The sequence below is a fragment of the Globicephala melas genome, chromosome 4 (assembly GCF_963455315.2).
Source record: "Globicephala melas chromosome 4, mGloMel1.2, whole genome shotgun sequence".
Lineage (NCBI taxonomy): Eukaryota > Metazoa > Chordata > Mammalia > Artiodactyla > Delphinidae > Globicephala > Globicephala melas.
In genome coordinates this window covers 116309111-116328938 of record NC_083317.1, presented here as the reverse complement: position 1 = coordinate 116328938, position 19828 = coordinate 116309111, and the positions used below count along the sequence as shown (strand labels likewise).

General features: G+C 35.6%; 1 protein-coding gene across 3 annotated transcripts in view; it reads left to right on the top strand.

Annotated features, from left to right (window-relative positions):
• Positions 1-19828, top strand: part of RNF13 (ring finger protein 13) — a 131791-nt gene that overhangs the window by 100969 nt on the left and 10994 nt on the right. For all 3 annotated transcript variants that reach the window (XM_030873249.2, XM_060298499.1, XM_030873253.2), the window contains one exon: positions 7991-8084. In XM_030873249.2, coding sequence (XP_030729109.1) covers positions 7991-8084 — 94 coding nt within the window. The remainder of the gene's footprint in view (positions 1-7990; positions 8085-19828) is intronic.

Sequence of the window (19828 nt, the reverse complement as noted above, 5' to 3'; positions counted from 1 at the left end):
AAGGGAAATCCCATAAGGTTAACAGCTGATTTCTCAGCAGAAACTATAAGCCAGTAGGGAGTGGCATGATAAACTTAAAGTGATGAAAGGGAAGAACCTACAACCAAGATTACTCTACCCTTCACGGATCTCATTCAGATTCGATGGAGAAATCAAAAGCTTTACAGACAAGCAAAAGCAAAGAGAATTTAGCACCACCAAACCAGCTCTACAACAAATGCTAAAGGAACTTCTCTAAGTGGGAAACACAAGACAAGAAAAGGACCTACAAAAACAAACCCAAAACAAGAAAATGGTCATAGGAACATACGTATCGATAATTACCTTAAACGTGAATGCATTAAATGCTCCAACCAAAAGACACAGGCTTGCTGAATGGATACAAAAACAAGACCTATATGTATGCTGTCTAAAAGAGACCCACGTCAGACCTAGGGACACATACAGACTGAAAATGAGGTGATGGAAAAAATATATTCCATGCACATGGAAATCAAAAGAAAGCTGGAGTAGCAATACTCATATCAGATAAAAAAGACTTTAAAATAAACAATGCTACAAGAGACAAGGAAGGACACTGCATAATGATCAAGGGATCAATCCAAGAAGAAGATATAACAATGATAAATTTATATGCACCCAACATAGGAGGACCTTAGTACGTAAGGCAACTGCTAACAGCTCTAAAAGAGGAAATCGACAGTAACACAGTAATAGTGGGGGACTTTAACACCTCACTTACACCAATGGACAGATCATCCAAAATGAAAATAAATAAGGAAATAGAAGCTTTAAATGACACAACAGACCAGATAGAGTTAATTGATATTTATAGGACATCCCATCCAAAAACAGCAGATTACACTTTCTTTTCAAGTGCGCACAGAACATTCTCCAGGATAGACCACATCTTGGGTCACAAATCAAGCCTCAGTAAATGTAAGAAAATTGAAATCATATCAAGCATCTTTTCTGACCACAACACTATGAGATTAGAAATGAATTACAGTGAGAAAAACATAAAAAAAACACAAGCACATGGAGGCTAAACAATACGTCAATAAATAACCAAGAGAGCACTGAAGAAATCAAAGAGGAAGTCAGAAAATACCTAAGGACAAATGACAATGAAAACATGACGATCCAAAACCTATGGGATGCAGCAAAAGCAGTTCTAAGAGGGAAGTTTACAGCTATACAAGCCTACCTCAAGAAACAAGAAAAGTCTCCAACAATCTAATCTTGCACCTAAAGAAACTAGAGAAAGAACAAACAAAACCCAAAGTTAGCAGAAGGAAAGAAATCATAAAGATCAGAGCAGAAAAAAATGAAACAGAAACAAAACAGTAGCAAAGATCAATAAAACTAAAAGCTGGATCTTTGAGATGATAAACAAAATTAATAAACCATTAGCCAGACTCATCAAGAAAAAGAGGGAGAGGACTCAAATCAATAAAATTAGAAATGAAAAAGGATAAGTTACAACAGGCACTGAAGAAATACAAAGCATCCTAAGAGACTACTGCAAGCAATTCTGTGCCAATAAAATGGACAACCTGGAAGATATGGACAAATTCTTAGAAAGGTATAACCTTCCAAGACTGAACCAGGAAGGAAGAGAAAATATGAACAGATCAGTCACAAGTAATGAAATTGAAACTGTGATTAAAAATCTTCCAACAAACAAAAATCCAGGACCAGATGGCTTCACAGGTGAATTCTATCGAACATTTAGAGAAGAGCTAACACCCATCCTTCTCAAACTCTTCCAAAAAATTGCAGAGGAAGGAACACTCCCAAACTCATTCTATGAGGCCACCATCACCCTGATACCAATACCAGACAAAGATACTACAAAAAAAGAAAACTACAGACCAGTATCACTCATGAATATAGATGCAAAAATCCTCAACAAAATACTAGCAAACATTATCCAACAACACATTAAAAGCATCATACACCATGATCAAGTGGGATTTAACCTAGGGATGCAAGGATTCTTCAATATATGCAAATCAATCAATGTGATACATGATATTAACAAATTGAAGAATAAAAACCATATGATCATCTCAGTAGATGCAGAAAAAGCTTTTGACAAAATTCAACACCGATTTATCATAAAAACTCTCCAGAGAGTGGGCATAGAGGGAGCCTACCTCAACATAATAAAGGCTATATACAACAAACCCACAGCAAACATCATTCTCAGTGGTGAAAAACTGAAAGCATTTCCTCTAAGATCAGGAACAAGACAAGGATGTCCACTCTCACCACTATTATTCAACATAGTTTTGGAAGTCCTAGCCACAGCAATCAGAGAAGAAAAAGAAGCAAAAGGAACACAAATTGGAAAAGAAGATGTAAAACTGTCACTGTTTGCAGGTGACATGATACTATACATAGAGAATCCTAAAGATGCCACCAGAAAACTACTAGAGCTAATCAATGAATCTGGTAAAGTTGCAGGACACAAAATTAATTCACAGAAATATCTTGCATTCTTGATGAATTCTTGCATTCTTGCATTCTTGCATTCTTGATGAAAAATCTGAAAGAGAAATTAAGGAAACACTCCCATTTACCATTGCAACAAAAAGAAAAAAATACCTAGGAATAAACCTACCTAGGGAGACAAAAGACCTGTATGCAGAAAACTATAAGACACTGTTGAAAGAAATTAAAGATGATACCAACAGATGGAGAGATATACCATGTTGTTGGATTGGAAGAATCAATATTGTGAAAGTGACTATACTACCCAAAGCAATCTACAGATTCAATGCAATCCCTATCAAATTACCAATGGCATTTTTTATGGAACTAGAACAAAACTCTTAAAATTTGTATGGAGACACAAAAGACCCAGAATAGCCAAAGCAGTATTGGAAAAAAACGGAGCTGGAGGAATCAGACTCCCTGACTTCAGACTATACTACAAAGCTGCAGTAATCAAGACAATACCATACTGGCACAAAAACAGAAACATAGATCAATGGAACAAGATAAAAAGCCCAGAGATAAACCCACGAACCTATGGTCAACTAATCTATGACAGAGGAGGCAAGGATATACAATGGAGAATAGACAGCCTCTTCAATAATGGTGCTGGGAAAACTGGACAGCTACATCTAAAAGAATGAAATTAGAACACTCTCTAACACCATACACAAAAATAAACTCAAAATGGATTCGAGACCTAAATGTAAGACCAGACACTCTAAAACTCTTAGAGGAAAACATAGGAAGGAAACTCTTTGACATAAATCACAGCAAGATATTTTTTGATCCACCTCCTAGGGTAATAGAAATAAAAACAAAGATAAACAAATGGGACCTAATGAAACTTCAAAGCTTTTGCACAGCAAAGGAAGCCGTAAACAAGACGAAAAGACAACCCTCAGAATGGGAGAAAATATTTGCAAACGAATCAACGGACAAAGGATTAATCTCCAAAATATATAAACAGCTCATGCAGCTCAATATTAAAAAAACAAACAACCCAATCCAAAAATGGGCAGAAGAGCTAAGTAGAAAATCTCCAGAGAAGACATAAGATGGCCAAGAAGCACATGAAAAGCTCAACATCACTAATCATTAGAGAAATGCAAATCAAAACTACAGTGAGGTATCACCTCACACCAGTTAGAATGGGCGTCATCAGAAAATCTACAAACAACAAATGCTGGAGAGGGTGTGGAGAAAAGGGAACTCTCTTGCAGTGTTGCTGGGAATGTAAATCGATACAGTCACTATGGAGAACAGTATGGAGGTTTCTTAAAAAACTGAAAATAGAATTACCATATGATCCAGCAGTCCCACTACTGGGCATATATCCAGAGAAAACCATAATTCAAAAAGACACATGCACCCCAATGTTCATTGCAGCACTATTTACAATAGCCAGGTCATGGAAGTAACCTAAATGCACCTTGACATATGAATGGACAAAGAAGTTGTGGATAAATGGATAAAGAAGTTACTCAGCCATAAAAAGGAACGAAACTGAGTCATTTGTTGAGACGTGGATGGATCTAGAGACTGTCATACAGAGTGAAGTAAGTCAGAAAGAGAAAGACAAATATCGTATATTAACGCATGTATGTGGAACCTAGAAAAATGGTACAGATGAACTGGTTTTCAGGGCAGAGGTTGAGCAACAGATGTAGAGAACAAATGTATGGACACCAAGGGGGGAAAGCCACGGGGCAGTGGGGATTGTGGTGTGATGAATTGGGCAATTGAGATTGACATGTATACACTGATGTGTATAAAATTGATGACTAGTAAGAACCTGCTGTATAAAAATAAAATAAAATTCAAAAAATAAAGTTTGTCTTTCAGAGAAGTGGACTTTGAGATTTTCTTTTTTTTCTTTCATTCAACAAATATTTATTCTGCACCTCTGAACCTAGGCACTGCTCTAGGGTGTTAAGTTTCCTCAGTGAACAAAATGGGGAAACATCCCTGATGTCAAGTATTTTACATTCCAGTGGGACTTATATTCTAATGTATTTACTCTCCTTTTTAATCTATCTCATGAATTTCTGCTCTTGGCAGTATTATTTTCTTTCATCTACTTGTTTTGGATACGATGCTTTTCTTTTTCTAGCTTGATCAGCTAAATACTCATTTTTCTTTATAGTGTATGCCTTTAGGTTATAAATTTCTCTTTAACAATCACTTTAGCTGTATGTAACTCATTACTTTTGATAAGGAATATTTTTATTTTAATTTGGTTTAAATTGAGAAAATTTTTTTCACTGTTATATGGGATATTTCTTTACCACTTTTGATGTATCCATCCATGTGAATGGGAAACTCAGTTACTAATACTCCTAGCCCTTCCCTACTCTTCTACTCAGTTGGTCTTAGGAGAGATGAAGTACCTTATCTGTGTGGTACATTTGGGAAGAATAAATTAGGGCATGCTGGCTCAGCTTCATCTTTCTCTTGAGGTGAACCTGTCTTCAGCTCCTCCAGGGCTGGTTCTGCAGTTCTAGGGGAGGGTGAGGGAAAGGCCTACGCCATTCCTGGTTGTCTTTGTCTATATCTGGGTGGGTAAGGCAGTCTAATTCAGTGGTTAAGGAGAAGGTTCTGTTTCTTTCTTCACCGAGTTAGGTGCTCCACCTGCTTCCATCTGCCAGTTCATGATCTTATTTTCAAGTTATTTAGAATCCAGGTGGTGAAGAGACATGGTAATTGTGGTTAAATTTTGTAAACATTCCCCACCATATATGTGAAAAGAATTGTGGGGTCCAAAGTTTTATATATGTCCATTAGTTTGAGCTTGGGTATTTGTCTTGTCCAGTCTTTTTTTTCTTTCTTTTATATTATTTTAAAGACACTTTTATTGAGATATAATTCACATAATATAAAATTGACCCATTTAAATGATATAGTTCAGTGGTTTTTAGTATATTCACAGAACTGTTCAATTGCAATTGTCCATGGTTTTTCGCACTCCTCTGTTTTCTAAAGCAGTGCTGTGCAATAGAACGATGTTGTGAGCCACATTTACTGTAATTTAAAGTTTTCTGGTAGCCAAATTAAAAACAGTAAAAGGAAATATTTTGGTGAGATTAACTTAAATACTGTATTTATTTAACTTAATAAATCTAAAATGTATTTCAACATTCAGTTAATATAAATAATTATAAAATATGTTTTATTCTTTTTGTACTAAGTCTTTGCAAACTGGTGTGTATTTTATACTTTTACAGCAAATCTCAATTGAGACCAGCCGCATTTCAAGTGCTCAGTAGCTACATGTATATAATGGCTACCATATTGGGCATCATAGGTCTGTGGTCTTTATTTTTTTTTTTTTTGGTCTGCTTGATCTAGAAATTACTGAGCTTGTGAATTTGTGTATTTCTCCCATAATTTTGTTATTTTTTAGGTGAAGTGTCCTTTTTATCATTGTGATAACTATTTCCTAATGATTTTTGTCTAATATCCTGTTTTACTTTATATGCCAACTTTTACTTAGTACTGTCATGATATAATTTTATCTATCCCTGTATTTTTTACCTTTACTTTTGTCTTAATGTGTCATTAAGTTTTAATCTTGTGTGTTGTGAATGGTTGGAATTTTTTCTTTATCCAATATGATATACTCTTTTAAAAAAAAACTGGTGAATTTACCCCATTTGCATTTTTGTGATTTGGACTAATTTCTATTGTTTACTTTTTATTCTATTTTTTTTTCTACTATACAGATTTGGATTACTCAACTTTTTTTCTCTTTCTGTCTCCCTTTCTCCCTTTTTCCTACTAGTTTGAAAGCTTATATTGTTTTTTTCTAGTGGTTACTATTAAATTTTTAAAATAAACATCTACTGATTAATATATTAATAAACTGCACATTTAAATTGTACAGTTTGGTAAGTTTTAACATACGTATGTATACCTGAGAAACCACCACCGCAATTAAGATAATAAAATATCGGATCAGCTCAAAAAGTTTCCTCATACTCTGTGATAATCACTCCCTTTCACCTCTTCCAAATTTTTCCTTCATGTCTCCCCCCACACCATTGCTGGGCAACCACAGCTCTGGTTTTGGTCACTGTAGATTAATGTGCATTTTCTACCACTTTATATACAGGGAATCATAAATTACATACTCTTTTGTGTCTGCCTTCCTTCTCTCAGAATAATTATTTTGAGATTCATATATGTTATTGAATATATTGATATTCATTACTTTTTATTGCCAAGTTGTATTCCATTGTATGACTATACCACCGTTTTGTTTATACACATACCCGCTGATGAACATTTGGGTTGTGTCTCATTTTTGGCTATTACAAATAAAGCTGACATAGACTTTTTTGTACATTTGTATATAAGTTGTTATATGGATATACACTTTCATTTCTATTCACTAAATATAAGTAGGAGTGGGATGATTAGGTCATTTGGTAAATATGTGTTTAAATTTATAAGAAACCACCAAACTATTTTCCAAAGTGGTTGTACCATTTTACAATCCTTTCAGGAGTGTATCAGAGTGCCAGTTCTTCTACTTCCCTGCCAACACTTGGTATAGTCAGTCTTTTTCATTTTAATCATTTTAATAGGTATATAGTGGTATTTGTGATTTGAATTTTCATTTTTCTCCTGACTAATTATGTTGAACATCTCTTCATGTGCTTATTTGCCATCTGTATATCTTCAGTAGCAAAGTGTATATTCAGATATTCTGCCCATTTTTTTCTCTTGGGTTGCTTGTTTTCTTATTATTAAATTTTGAATTCATTATGTATTCTGGATAGAAATCCCTTATGAGATATGCAATTTGCAGATATTTTCTGCCAGTCTGTGAACTGTCTTTTATCTTTAAACAGTATCTTTTGGGGACAGAAGTCCTTAACATTGATGTAGTCAAATTTGTCAAAATTTTCTTTTATGGACTTCGTTTGTGGCATTTGGTTCTGGTCCCATGGACTTCCTTTTTATTCTTGCAAGGATAGCAATTTATACTTTAAAATATTTTGTATATTTTATCTGATATTTCTGAATATTTATAGTACAGGTGTTCTGTATTATTTCTGTCCATTTTGCTGCTAGAACCACTGAAAGTGCAGCTTTAGTGCATGTTATGTTTGAAAATTTTATCAGTTTGTAACTTACAGAAATTCCAACCCCCCCATTTTTGATCCAGTGGAGTCTTTGTAACCTGGAATCTACCATTTATATTTTTCCAACAAATAGTTACATGTTATTTATAATGTTTTTGTCAGAGTAAATTAAAGATAATTTAGGTCATTGAATAAAAATTCAAAGGATAATTTATGGGCTAACTAATCACTAATGATAACTAATCATGGATATTTTAATTAATAGTCTCATGACTAGGGTTTAAATAAATTGAATTGATTTGTAGCAGCTATCTAGAAACATAAAAGACATTTGTTATTTTAATGGTCATTTTCTATTTGCATGTTTAATATCTGACTCCCTTTTTTTTCTCTTTTATTTTTAGATCACAAAATTTGTCCAGGATAGACATAGAGCTAGAAGAAACAGACTTCGTAAAGATCAACTTAAGAAACTCCCTATACATAAATTCAAAAAAGGTAAGTGAATATTTTTATTTTCTAAATAAAAACCCTTAGTTTATTTAATAGTACATGGTGATTATACTCTAATGCAACCTTCTGAGTCCTTGCCATACCCTATGCCTAACACTTAGTTAATAATGAATGAGTGAATGTGGAAGAAGGTCTTTTGCTGTGGTTTATCCTGGTGAAGGCAAGAAGGGGGTACATGGTCTTCAGAGAATTTAAAAACAATAGTGAAACTGACCAAAATGCTTTTTATTATCCCCATGTGCCAGAAGTTCTAAACATCAGTAGGTAAAATACTTATCTCCACCAGGGTGGTCTGCTCCCACTCTCTCTCCCACCCTACACCACCACTGTATTAACATTGCAGTAATTAAACACATAGTTTATAGTGTTGTGTTAACTAAACACAGTAGATAGCTATTATGTGTCAATATATTGTAAATGTATCATCTCATTTAATTTTCATATTTCTATGAAATGGGTACTATAATGGGCATTATATATGAGGAAATAGTGGGTCAGAAAGGCAAAAAATTTAATGTCTCACAGCCAGCACTAACAGAGCTCGGGAGGGGCATGGGTCTAATACTTTAGCCAATGTAGTTTCTCCTGCTTATGCTTGGTGAGCTTTTAGTGTAGGTACATGCTTATTAAATCTTTTTGGCCAGTAGTCCCCAGAATTTTCAATTTCTGTACCAGTAAAAATGTTCTGTTTTTTAATTCAGCAGAGAAAATGCATAGAGAGTGGAAAGGAGAAGTAGAGAAGGCATTAAAACTTAATTCTGTAAGCTATACTTCAATAAAAAAAACTTAGTTCTGCAAATTTTTTATTTTTCCAAGTAACAAAATGTTTAAAAAACCTACCATTTATAATAACCATATTTTATGAAAAATATAAAAACAAATAAATAGGAAAATTACATGTTAAAAAATAAATAACATTCGTAAAAATGCAGTGTGCTATCATCATACAGTGCGGATTAAGTAAAAGTTATTCATAAACCAATTTGAGGACTGGCTTTAGGAATCACTTTTTTAGGCTCCATTTTGTATGTTAATTTTTATGTTTCCTAAAACCAGGGGGAAAAAAAGAGTAAAATAAATGATGTTGATATTGTCCTAGGCTAAAAAGGGCGTGCATAGTTGGCTTTTCTTCTGAGTAAGGTAAGTAGCCGTTGTAGGATTTTGAGCAGAGAAAAGATAAGATCTAAATTAAAAGTTGAGTGGGCCTTTCTTGCTGCTATGTTAAGAATAGGATGCAGAAGGTCGGGGTGTAAGCAGAGACCAGATGGGGGCCGTCACAGTAATCCAAGTGAAAGATGCATGTGGCTTGGACTGGAGTGGCAACAGTAGAGGGAGTGAAGAAATTTTAGATTCTAGATACATTTGTAAGATGGAATGTACTGGATTTATTGATGGACTAGTTATGGGGAGAGGAAACAAGGATGACTCCAGATTTTGTGGTCTCAGTGACTGGAAGGATGGCATTGCCTTAAATAGAAATAAGGATGGTGGAGCAGGTTTGGGGAGGAAATTTGGGAAATCAGTGTTGGACATGTGGAATTTCACATGTTCACTAGACATTTAAATGAGTCTGGAGTTTAAGAGAGAGGTCTGAACTGGAAGTATTGATATAAAAAGATGTGTTTAAATCATAAGACTGGATAAGATTACCAAGAGAATGAGTATGGATGGACAGAATACTAAAGACACATTGGGGCATCCCAACATTGAGTAAGGAAGAAGAGGAATCAGCAGTGGAGACTGAGAAGGGGTGACTAAGTTATACAGAGGAAAATCAGAAGGAGTGGTTTACCAGAAACCAAGTGATGCAAATCTCTAAGGAGCAAGGAGTGATAGATAACTTGTGTCAAATGTTCCTGATAGATAAGTAAGATGAGAACTAATTGACCATTAGAAGTTATTATCATGATGTACAGTTTTGACAGAGTGGTCCGTCCAAAAACCTGATTGTGGTGGGTTTGAGAATGGAAGGAGAGGAACAGTAACTATAGACAACTTTTTCAAGAAACTTAACTACAAAGGGGAGTAAAGAAATAGTGTAGTAGCTGGTAGGGGAAGTTTCATTAAGAAATAATAGCATATTGCTGAAGGAAATTGATGACGTAGGTGATAGATGGGGGAATTGCTATAATAATGTCTTTGTGAAGGCAAGAAGGCATGGGATCTGGTGTACAAATAGTTGGATTGGCCTTAGATAGGAGCATGGAGAGTTGAGCTAAGGGAAAGTAGAATATGTGGGTGCAAAATCCTGGTAGTGTTTATGGTGGTCAGGCTGTGGAAATATTCTTTACTTCCATTGTTCTCAATGAAGTAGAAAACACAATCATCAACTGAAAGCTGAGGATGGGGGAGGAGATTTTGGAGGTTTAAGAACAGAAAGGTATAAAATGTTTTTCTGGGAGAGTAGATGGGCAGATGGACTAGGGACATATAAAACATTGCCTGGGAGCCTGAACCTCCCTTTCAGGTTCATAGTTATGAACCAATCAGCATAACTGTGTGTTTTTCTCTAGCCATTTTCATCTGTATGGTGTTTATCCTTACCATACCTTCACATTTTTTAAAAAATGTGAAGTATGACATGTATACAGAAAAGTACTTAAGACATTTTTCTGGAACCATCCAATTCAAGAAACATAACATTACTAGCATCGCAGAAACTACTGTGTCCCCTTCTAGATTGTAATCCTTTCCTCCTCACTGGAAGTAATACTATGCTGGCTTATGACAATTATTTCATTGCCTTTATCTTAAGTTTTGTCACCTATGTATGGATTCCAAAACAATATGATTTAATTTTTCCTATTTTTGAATTGCGTTTTTGGCCTTACCTCTTTTTTTTTTTTTTTTTTTTGCGGTACGCGGGCCTCTCACTGTTGTGGCCTCTCCCATTGCGGAGCACAGGCTCCGGACACGCAGGCTCAGCGGCCATGGCTCACAGGCCCAGCCGCTCCGCGGCATGTGGGATCTTCTTGGACCAGGGCACAAACCCGTGTCCCCTGCATCGGCAGGCAGACTCTCAACCACTGCACCACCAGGGAAGCCCCTTACCTGTTTTATTAACAGTTTTTTTGGTGAAATTAACCCACTTTATTACATGTATATGTAGTTCATTCACTTTTATTTCTTTGTATAAATATATTATTTATCCTTTTTACTATTAATACACATTGGGGTTTTTTGTTTTGTTTTTTATTTATTTTTTATTGAAGTATAGTTGATATTCAATGTTCTGTTTTGTTTCCCCAGTTTGGGGCCATTATAGACCATACTTTTAAGAACATTCTTGTACATATATTCTGGTGTATATGAGCATGAATTTCTTTAGAGTATATACCTAGAAGTAGATTAGCTGGCTTAGGATATACATGTCTTCAATTTTATTGGATAATACCAAGTTTTTTTCAAAGTGATGATGGTACCAGTTTATATTCCCATCAATAGTGTATAGGAGTTCCTGTTGTCCCACATATGTACCAATATTTTGTACTGACAGCCCTTTAAATTTTAGCCAATCCAATGGGTTTATAAAGATAGCTCATAGTGGTTTTAATTTACATTTCCCTTCTCGTCTGTGAGGTTAAGTGCCTGTTTATATTTTTATTGACTAGCTAGATTTTCACTTCCATGAAGCACCTTTCATGTCATTTTCCTGTTGGGTTATCCTCCCCTGCTTTTTACATGTAGGAGGAATTCTTCAGATGTTCTCACAAACCCACCCTGGAGTTGTGGTGTGTGGTGAATCAGTTCTTCACTGATTTTTTGTGTCTTAACTGTCTTCTAGTTTGTCGCTTATGTTTTCATAGGACTAAAGTTCTTTTTTAATATATATATATATATATATATTTATTTTTTTTGGCTGCGTTGGGTGTTTGTTGCTGTGTGCAGGCTTTCTCTAGTTGCGGCAAGCGGGGGCTAGTCTTTGTTGGTGTGCGCGGGCTTCTCGTTGCGGTGGCTTCTCTTGTTGCAGAGCATGGGATCTAGGTGCGCGGGCGTCAGTAGTTGTGGCACGTGGTCTCAGTAGTTGTGGCTCGCGGGGTCTAGAGTGCAGGCTCTGTAGTTGTGGTGCACGGGCTTAGTTGCTCTGTGGCATGTGGGATCTTCCCGGACCAGGGATCGAACCTGTGTCCCCTGCATTGGCAAGCAGATTCTTAACCACTGCACGACCAGGGAAGTCCCCTAAAGTTCTTTTATGGTAGTGTTTTTGCATGTTTTAAAAGAACTTTTTCCATACTCTAAGGTCACATAGATATTATATTATCTTCTGAAAGCTTTCTAGTTTTGCCTTTCATGTTTGGGTATTTAGTCTGTCTAAATTGATTATGTAAAATGGAGGCCCAATTTAAGTTATTTCCAATTTGATATTTTGTATAAGGATATCCAGTTGTCCCAGAGCTAAGTATTAAAAATAAACTGTTCACAGTGTTGGTCACCTCTGACGCAGTCAGAGGTGTGTGAGTTTGTTTCTGAACTTCTGTTGGTCTTGTGTGTGAGTTTGTTTCCGGACTTCTGTTGGTCTTGTTGTTTGTCCTTATACCAATACCACACTATCTCAGTTACTGTAGGTTTATGGTAAGTCTTGATATCTGATCAAGTTAGTCCTCCCACCTTGCTCTTCTTCAACAATTTTTAGTTATTTTTGACACTTTGAATTTCCATGTAAATTTAAAATCAGCTTGTCAAGGCCACCGTACCTCTAAACATATACATACAACTATTGTATTTGTTGTAGTACAATAGACATAACATAAAAGTTACTACTGTAACCATTTTTAAGTGTAAAGTTCAGTGACATTAACTATATTCATATTGTTGTGCAGTCATCACCACCATCCATCTCCAGAACTTTTCCACCCTCCCAAACTGAAACTCTGCACCCAGTAAACAATAACTCCATTTTCCCCTCCCACCAGCCCATGGCAACTATCATTCTGCTTTCTATCTCTATGAATTTGACTTTTATAGGTATGTTATGTAAGTAAAATAATAAGTGATTGGCTTATTTCACTTAGCATAGTGTCCTCAAGGTTTATCCGTATTGTATTATGTATCAGAATTTCTTTCCTTAAGGCTGAGTAATATTCATAATATTCTATGCATGTACCACATACTGTTTATCCATTCGTGTGTTGCTAGATACCTGGGTGCTATTGTGAATAATGCTGCTGTAAACATAGAGGGACAAATATCTGTCTGAGTCTCTGCTTTCAATTCTTTTGGGTATATATCCAGAAGTGGAATTGCTGGATTAAATGGTAATTCTCTGTTTAATTTTTTGAGGAACACCATACCATTTTCCATAGTGGCTGCATCATTTTACATTCCCACCAGCACTGCACAAGAGTTCCAGTTTTTCTACATCCTTGCCAACGCTGTCATTTTCTGGGTTTTTTTTTTTGATAATATTCATCCCCTAATGGATGTGACATGGTATCTCATTGTGGTTTTGCTTTGAATCTCCCTAATGATTAATGATGTTAAGCATGTTTTCATGTGCTTATTGGCCATTTGTCTTCTTTGTAGAAATGTCAGTTCAAGTCCTTGGTTGTATTTATCTTTAACCTTTTGGGAAATAATTTCAAACTTAGAAAAACTTTGCTTCAAAGTTAAAAAACTTTTGTTCTGAGAAAGAGTCTGTTAAGAGGACAAAAAAACTTTGCATGAATTGTCCAAAAACACCCATATACCCTTTACCCAGATTTACCTATTACTTACTATATTAGCTTCCATAGGGTTGCTATAACAAAGTACCACAAACTAGGTGGCTTAAAACAATAGAAATTTATTTTCTCATATTTCTAGAAGCTAGAATTCCAAACTCAAGGTGTTGGCAGGGTTGTTTTGTTCCTAATCTAGGGAAGGAGTCTTCCTTGCCTCTTCCTTGTTTCTGGTGGTTGCTGGCAATCCTTGGCTTTCCTTGACTTGTGGCAGCATAACTCCAATCTCTGCCTCCATCTTCACATGGCTTTTTTCCCTGTGTGTATATGTGTGTCTAAATTTCCATTTCTTATAAGAACACCCAAATCCATTGTAACCTCATCTTAACTTGATTACATCTGGAAGGAACCTATATCCAAATAAAGTACATTCACAGGTTCCAAGTGGACATGAGTTTTTGGAGGCAACCTATTGCTTTATCATTTTTGCTCTCCTTCTTTACGTATGTATGTATGTATATAAAATTTTTCATCTAAATAATTTGAGAGTAAGTTATATGCATCATGATCCTTTATGTCTAAATATTTTCATGTGTATTTCTTAAGAATAATGAGATTCTTTTGTGGTACTGCACTTAAGTCACCAACTTCAGGAAATTTGTTGATGGATGATTTTAATCTAATTCATTCCTTTTTCTAGTTTTGTCAGTTGTTCCAATAGGTTCCTTTATAATAATTTTTCTTCCAGTATAGTATCCAATCTAGTATCACTTATTGCATGTAGTTATCATATTTCTTTGGGTTTCTTTAATCTGGACTTTTTATTCAGCCTTTGTCTTTTGTGACATTGACATTTAGAATAACACAGTGCCCCTGCCTTTTGTTAAAAAACATTTTTGTTTTTTAACAGATTTTATTTTTAGAGCAGTTTTAGGTTTACAGAAAAATTGAGCAGAAAGTATAGAGAGCTTTTATATGCCCCTCCCCTCTTAAAATACTCCTAATATTATCATCTTTCACTTGTGTGGTACATTTGTTACAAATGATGAATAAATATTGAAATATTATTAACTAAATTACATAGTCTGCATTAGAGTTCCCTCTTTGCATTGTACAATTCTGTGCATTTTGACAAATGTGTAATGTCATGTATCTACCATATCATATAGAATAGTTTCACTGCTCTGAAAATCCCCTGTGCCCCATCTATTCATCCCTTTCTCTTTCCTTCCCACAAACCACTGGCGACCGCTCATCTTTTACTGTCTCTATAGTTTTACCTGTTGCAGACTGTCATATAGTTGGAATAGCAAATATGCATTTAAGGCTCCTCCGTGACTTTTTGTAGCTTGATAGGTTATTTCTTTTTGTTGCTGAATAATACTCCATTGTATGTCTGTACCAAAGTATGTTTATTCCATATTGTCTATGGAAGAACATCTTAGTTGCTTCCAGGTTTTGGCTGTTAAGAATCAAGCTGCAGTAAACTTCTGTGTGCATGTTTTTGTGTGGACATAAGTTTTCAACACATTTGGGTAAACAGCAAGGAGCATGATAGCTGGATCATGAGGTAAGACACTGTGTGGCTTTGTAAGAAAACGCTAAACTGTCTTCCGAAGTAGCTGTACCATTTTGCTCTCCCACCAGAAATAACTGAGAGTTCTGTTGCTGCACATCCTCCCCAGCGTTTGGTGTGGTCAGTGTTTTGTATTGTAGCCATTCTAGTAGGTGTGTAGTGGTATCTCATACATATAATGTTGTGCAGCTTTTTAGATGCTTATTTGTATTTGCCATCTGTATATCTTCTTTGATGAGATCTTTTACTCACGTTTTAATTGGGTTGTACACTTGACTGAATGTTTGTATTCCTCCAAGATTCATATGTTAGAGCCATAATCCCCAGTGTGATGATATTTGGAGGTAGGGGCCTTTGGGAAGTCATTAGGTCATGAGGATGAGGCCCTCATGCATGGGATTAAGTGCCTTCGTACTTGAAGAGACACAAGAGACATGATCTCTCCCTCATGTGAGGATACAGCAAGAAGGCAGACATCTGCAAATCAGGAAGAGAGCGATCACCAGGAACCAAATTGGCCAACCCCTTAATCTTGGATTCCCTAGCCTTCAGAACTGTGGGGAGTCAATGTTTGTTGTTTAAACCACCCAGTCCATGGTATCTGTTATGGCAGCCCAAATGGACTAAGACAGGTTGTTTTCTTGTTTGAGTTTTAAGAATTCTTTGTATATTTTGGATACCAAGTCTTTATCCGATATGTATTTTGCAAACATTTTTTCCCAGTGTGTGGCTTGTTTTTTCAACCTCGAACAATGTCTTTCTCAAAGAAGTTTTTGATTTTAATGAAGTCCCTCCTATCGGCTTTTTTCTTTCATGGTTCATTCTTCTGGTGTTGTACCTAAAAACTCACTGTCAGTGACCAAATGGGACTCGTTCTGGGAATAGAAGTATGGCTTGATATTAGGAAAAATCATCAGCATAATTCTCTATGTTAATAGGTCTAAGAAGAAACAATCAGATGATTATGTACCAGACACAAAAAGCACATACTGCATGATTCCATTTATATAAAATTCCAAAAAATGCAAACTAATCTATGGTGACAGAAAGCAGATCACTGGTTACCTGGAGCCCAGGGGTGGAGAGAGAGATTGATTGATTGCACAGGGAGTACAAGGAAACTTTTGGGGGGTGATGGAAATGTTCTGTATCTTGATTGTGGACATGGTTTCTCAGGTGTACATATCTGTGAAAATTCATAGAATTGTATACTTTAAATGGGTGCAGTTTCTTGTATGTAGATTATACCTCAATAAAGTTGAAAAATATTTTAAAAGAAAACTCACTGTCAAATTCAAGGTCACCTAGATTTTCTGTTATCTTCTAGAAGTTTTAGAGTTTTGCCTTTTCCGTTTAGGTCTATGATCCATTTTGAGTTAATTTTTGGGAATGGTGTAACATCTATGTCCAGATTCTTTTTTTGATATTTCTTTTTATTCTGGTAAAGTATGTATATAACATAAAATTTGTCATTTTAACCATCTTAAGGGTACAATTCAATGGTATTAATTACAATCACAGTGTTTTTGCAGATATCACCACTATCTATTTCTAAAACTTTTTCATCATTCTGGAAACTCTGTACCTCTGAAACAATTTCTTCCTGTTCCCACCTCCCACCAGTCTCTGATAACCTCTAGTCTACTTTCTGTCACTACAAATTTGCCTATTCTAGATATTTCTTGTAAGTGGAATCATGCAATATTTGTCCTTTTATGTCTAGTTTATATCATTTAGCATAATGTTTTCAAGGATTACCCATGTTGTAGCATGTATCAGAACTTCATTGCTTTTTATGACTGAATAATATTCCATTGTATGAATTTACCACATTTTGTATATCCATTTATCTGCTGATGGACACTTGAGTTACTTCCGCCTTTTGGCCATTGTGAATAACACTGAAAATTGGTGTAGAAGTATATTTGAGTTCCTGCATTCATTTTTTGAGTAAGTACCTAAGAGAGCTATTGCTGGGTCATATGGCAATTCTGTGTTTAACTTTTTGAGAAACTGCCATACTGTTCCACAGTGTATTCTTAATTATGACACCAAGAGCATGAACAAAAAAAGAATAGAGAATTTGGACTTCATCATAATTAAAAGGTTTTGTGCTTCAAAGAACATTGACAACGATGTGGAAGAATAAGAACCCTTGTGCATTGTTGCTGGGAATGTATAAGACAGTGCAATGGCTGTGAACAGTGGAAAACAGTATGGAGGTTCCTTAAAAAACTAAAAATAGAACTACCTTATGACCCAGCAATCCCACTACTGGGCATATACCCTGAGAAAACCATAATTCAAAAAGAGACATGTACCACAATGTTCATTGCAGCACTATTTACAGTAGCCAGGACATGGAAGCAACCTAAGTGTCCATCGACAGATGAATGGATAAAGAAGATGTGGCACATATATACAATGGAATATTACTCAGCCATAAAAAGGAACGAAACTGAGTTATTTGTAGTGAGGTGGATGGACCTAGAGTCTGTCATACAGAGTGAAGTAAGTCAGAAAGAGAAAACAAATACCCTATGCTAACACATATATATGGAATCTAAAAAAAAACCCCCAAACATGGTACTGACGAACCTAGTTGCAGGGCAGGAATAAAGAGATAGACATAGAAAATGGACCTGACATGGGGTGGGAGGGGAAAGCTGGGGCAAAGTGAGAGTAGCATCGACAATATATACACTACCGAATGTAAAATAGTTGGCTGGTGGGAAGCAGCAGCATAGCACAGGGAGACCAGCTCAGTGCTGTGTGACCACCTAGAGGGGTGGGATAGGGAGGGTGGGAAGGAGGCTGAAGAGCGAGGTGATATAGGGACATGTGTATGCATATGGCTGATTTGCTTTGTTGTGCAACAGAAACTAACACAGTATTGTGAAGCAGTTATACTCCAATAAAGATCTGTTAAAAAAAAAAGACATTGCCATAAAATAGATAATAAGAACCTGCTGTATATAAAATAAAAGAAAATAAAAAAAAGAATACATTGCCAATTCCAAGCTCATGAAGATTTACCCCTATGTTTTCTTTTAAGAGTTTTATGGTTGTAGCCCATACTAGGTCTTTGATCAGTTTTGAGTTAATTTTTATATATAGTGTGAGGTAGGGCTTCAACTTTATTCTTTTGCATGTGGAAATGCAATTGTCCGAGCCCCATTTGTTGAAATGACTATTCTTTCTTCATTGAATGGTCTTTTACCCTTGTCAAAAATATTGGCCATAGATGAATGGGTTTATTTCTAGACTCTTAAATCTGTTCCATTGATCTCTATGTCTGTCCTTATGCCAGTACCACGCTGTTTTGATTACTCTGGATTTGCACTACATTTTGAAATTGGGAAGTATGAGTTTTCCAACCTTGTTCTTTATTTTCCAAGATTGTTTTGGCTATTTAGGATCCCTTGCGAATTCCATCTGAATTTGAGGTTTGAGCTTTCCATTTCTGCAAAAAAGGCTGTAGGAATTTTGACAGGGATTGTGTTGAACTTGTAGATTGCTTAGGGTAGGATTGAAACTTTAACAATATTACATCTTCCAATCCATGAAAATGGGATGTCTTTCTATTTATTTAGGTCTTCTTTAGTGGCTTCCATCAGTGTCTTACAGTTTTCAGTATATAAGTCTTATCACCTCCTTTGTTAATAGATTTTTTTCCTACGTATTTTATTCTTTTAGATGCTATTGCAAATGGAATTAATTTCTTAATTTTCTTTTTGGATTGTATATTGCTGGTGTATAGAAACCCAACTGATATGTTGATTTTGTAACCTGCAACTTAGCTGAATTTATTAGCTCTAGTAGGTTTCTTGTGGATTCATTGAGATTTTCCATACATAGGATTATGTCGTCTGCGAATATACATAGTTTTACTTTTTCCTTTACAATTTTGGATTCCTTTTATTTCCTTTCATTGTGAATTTCTCTGGGTAGAACCTCCAGTACAGTGTTGAATAGCAGTGGTGAAATCATGCGCCCTTATCTTGTTCCAGATCTTAGGAGGAAAGCTTTCAGTTTTTCACCATTGAGTATGATGTTAGTTGTATAATTTTCAAAAATGCCATTTATCCAATGAAAAAATGGGCAGAAGACCTAAATAGACATTTCTCCAAAGAAGATATAACAGATGACCAACAGGCACATGAAAAGATACTCAACATCGCTGATTATTAGAGAAATGCAAATCAAAACCACAATGAGTTATCACCTCACACCAGTCAGAATGGCCATCATCAAAAAGTCTACAAATAATAAATGCTGGCAGGGGAGAAAAAGGAACCCTCCTACACTGTTGGTGGGAAGGTAAATTGGTACAACCACTATGGAAAACAGTATGGAGATTCCTTAAAAAACTAAAAATAGAGCTACCATATGATCCAGCAATCCAACTCCTGGGCATATATCTAGAAAAGACGAAGACTCTAATTCAAAAACGTACATGTACCTCAGTGTTCATAGCAGCACTATTTACAATAACT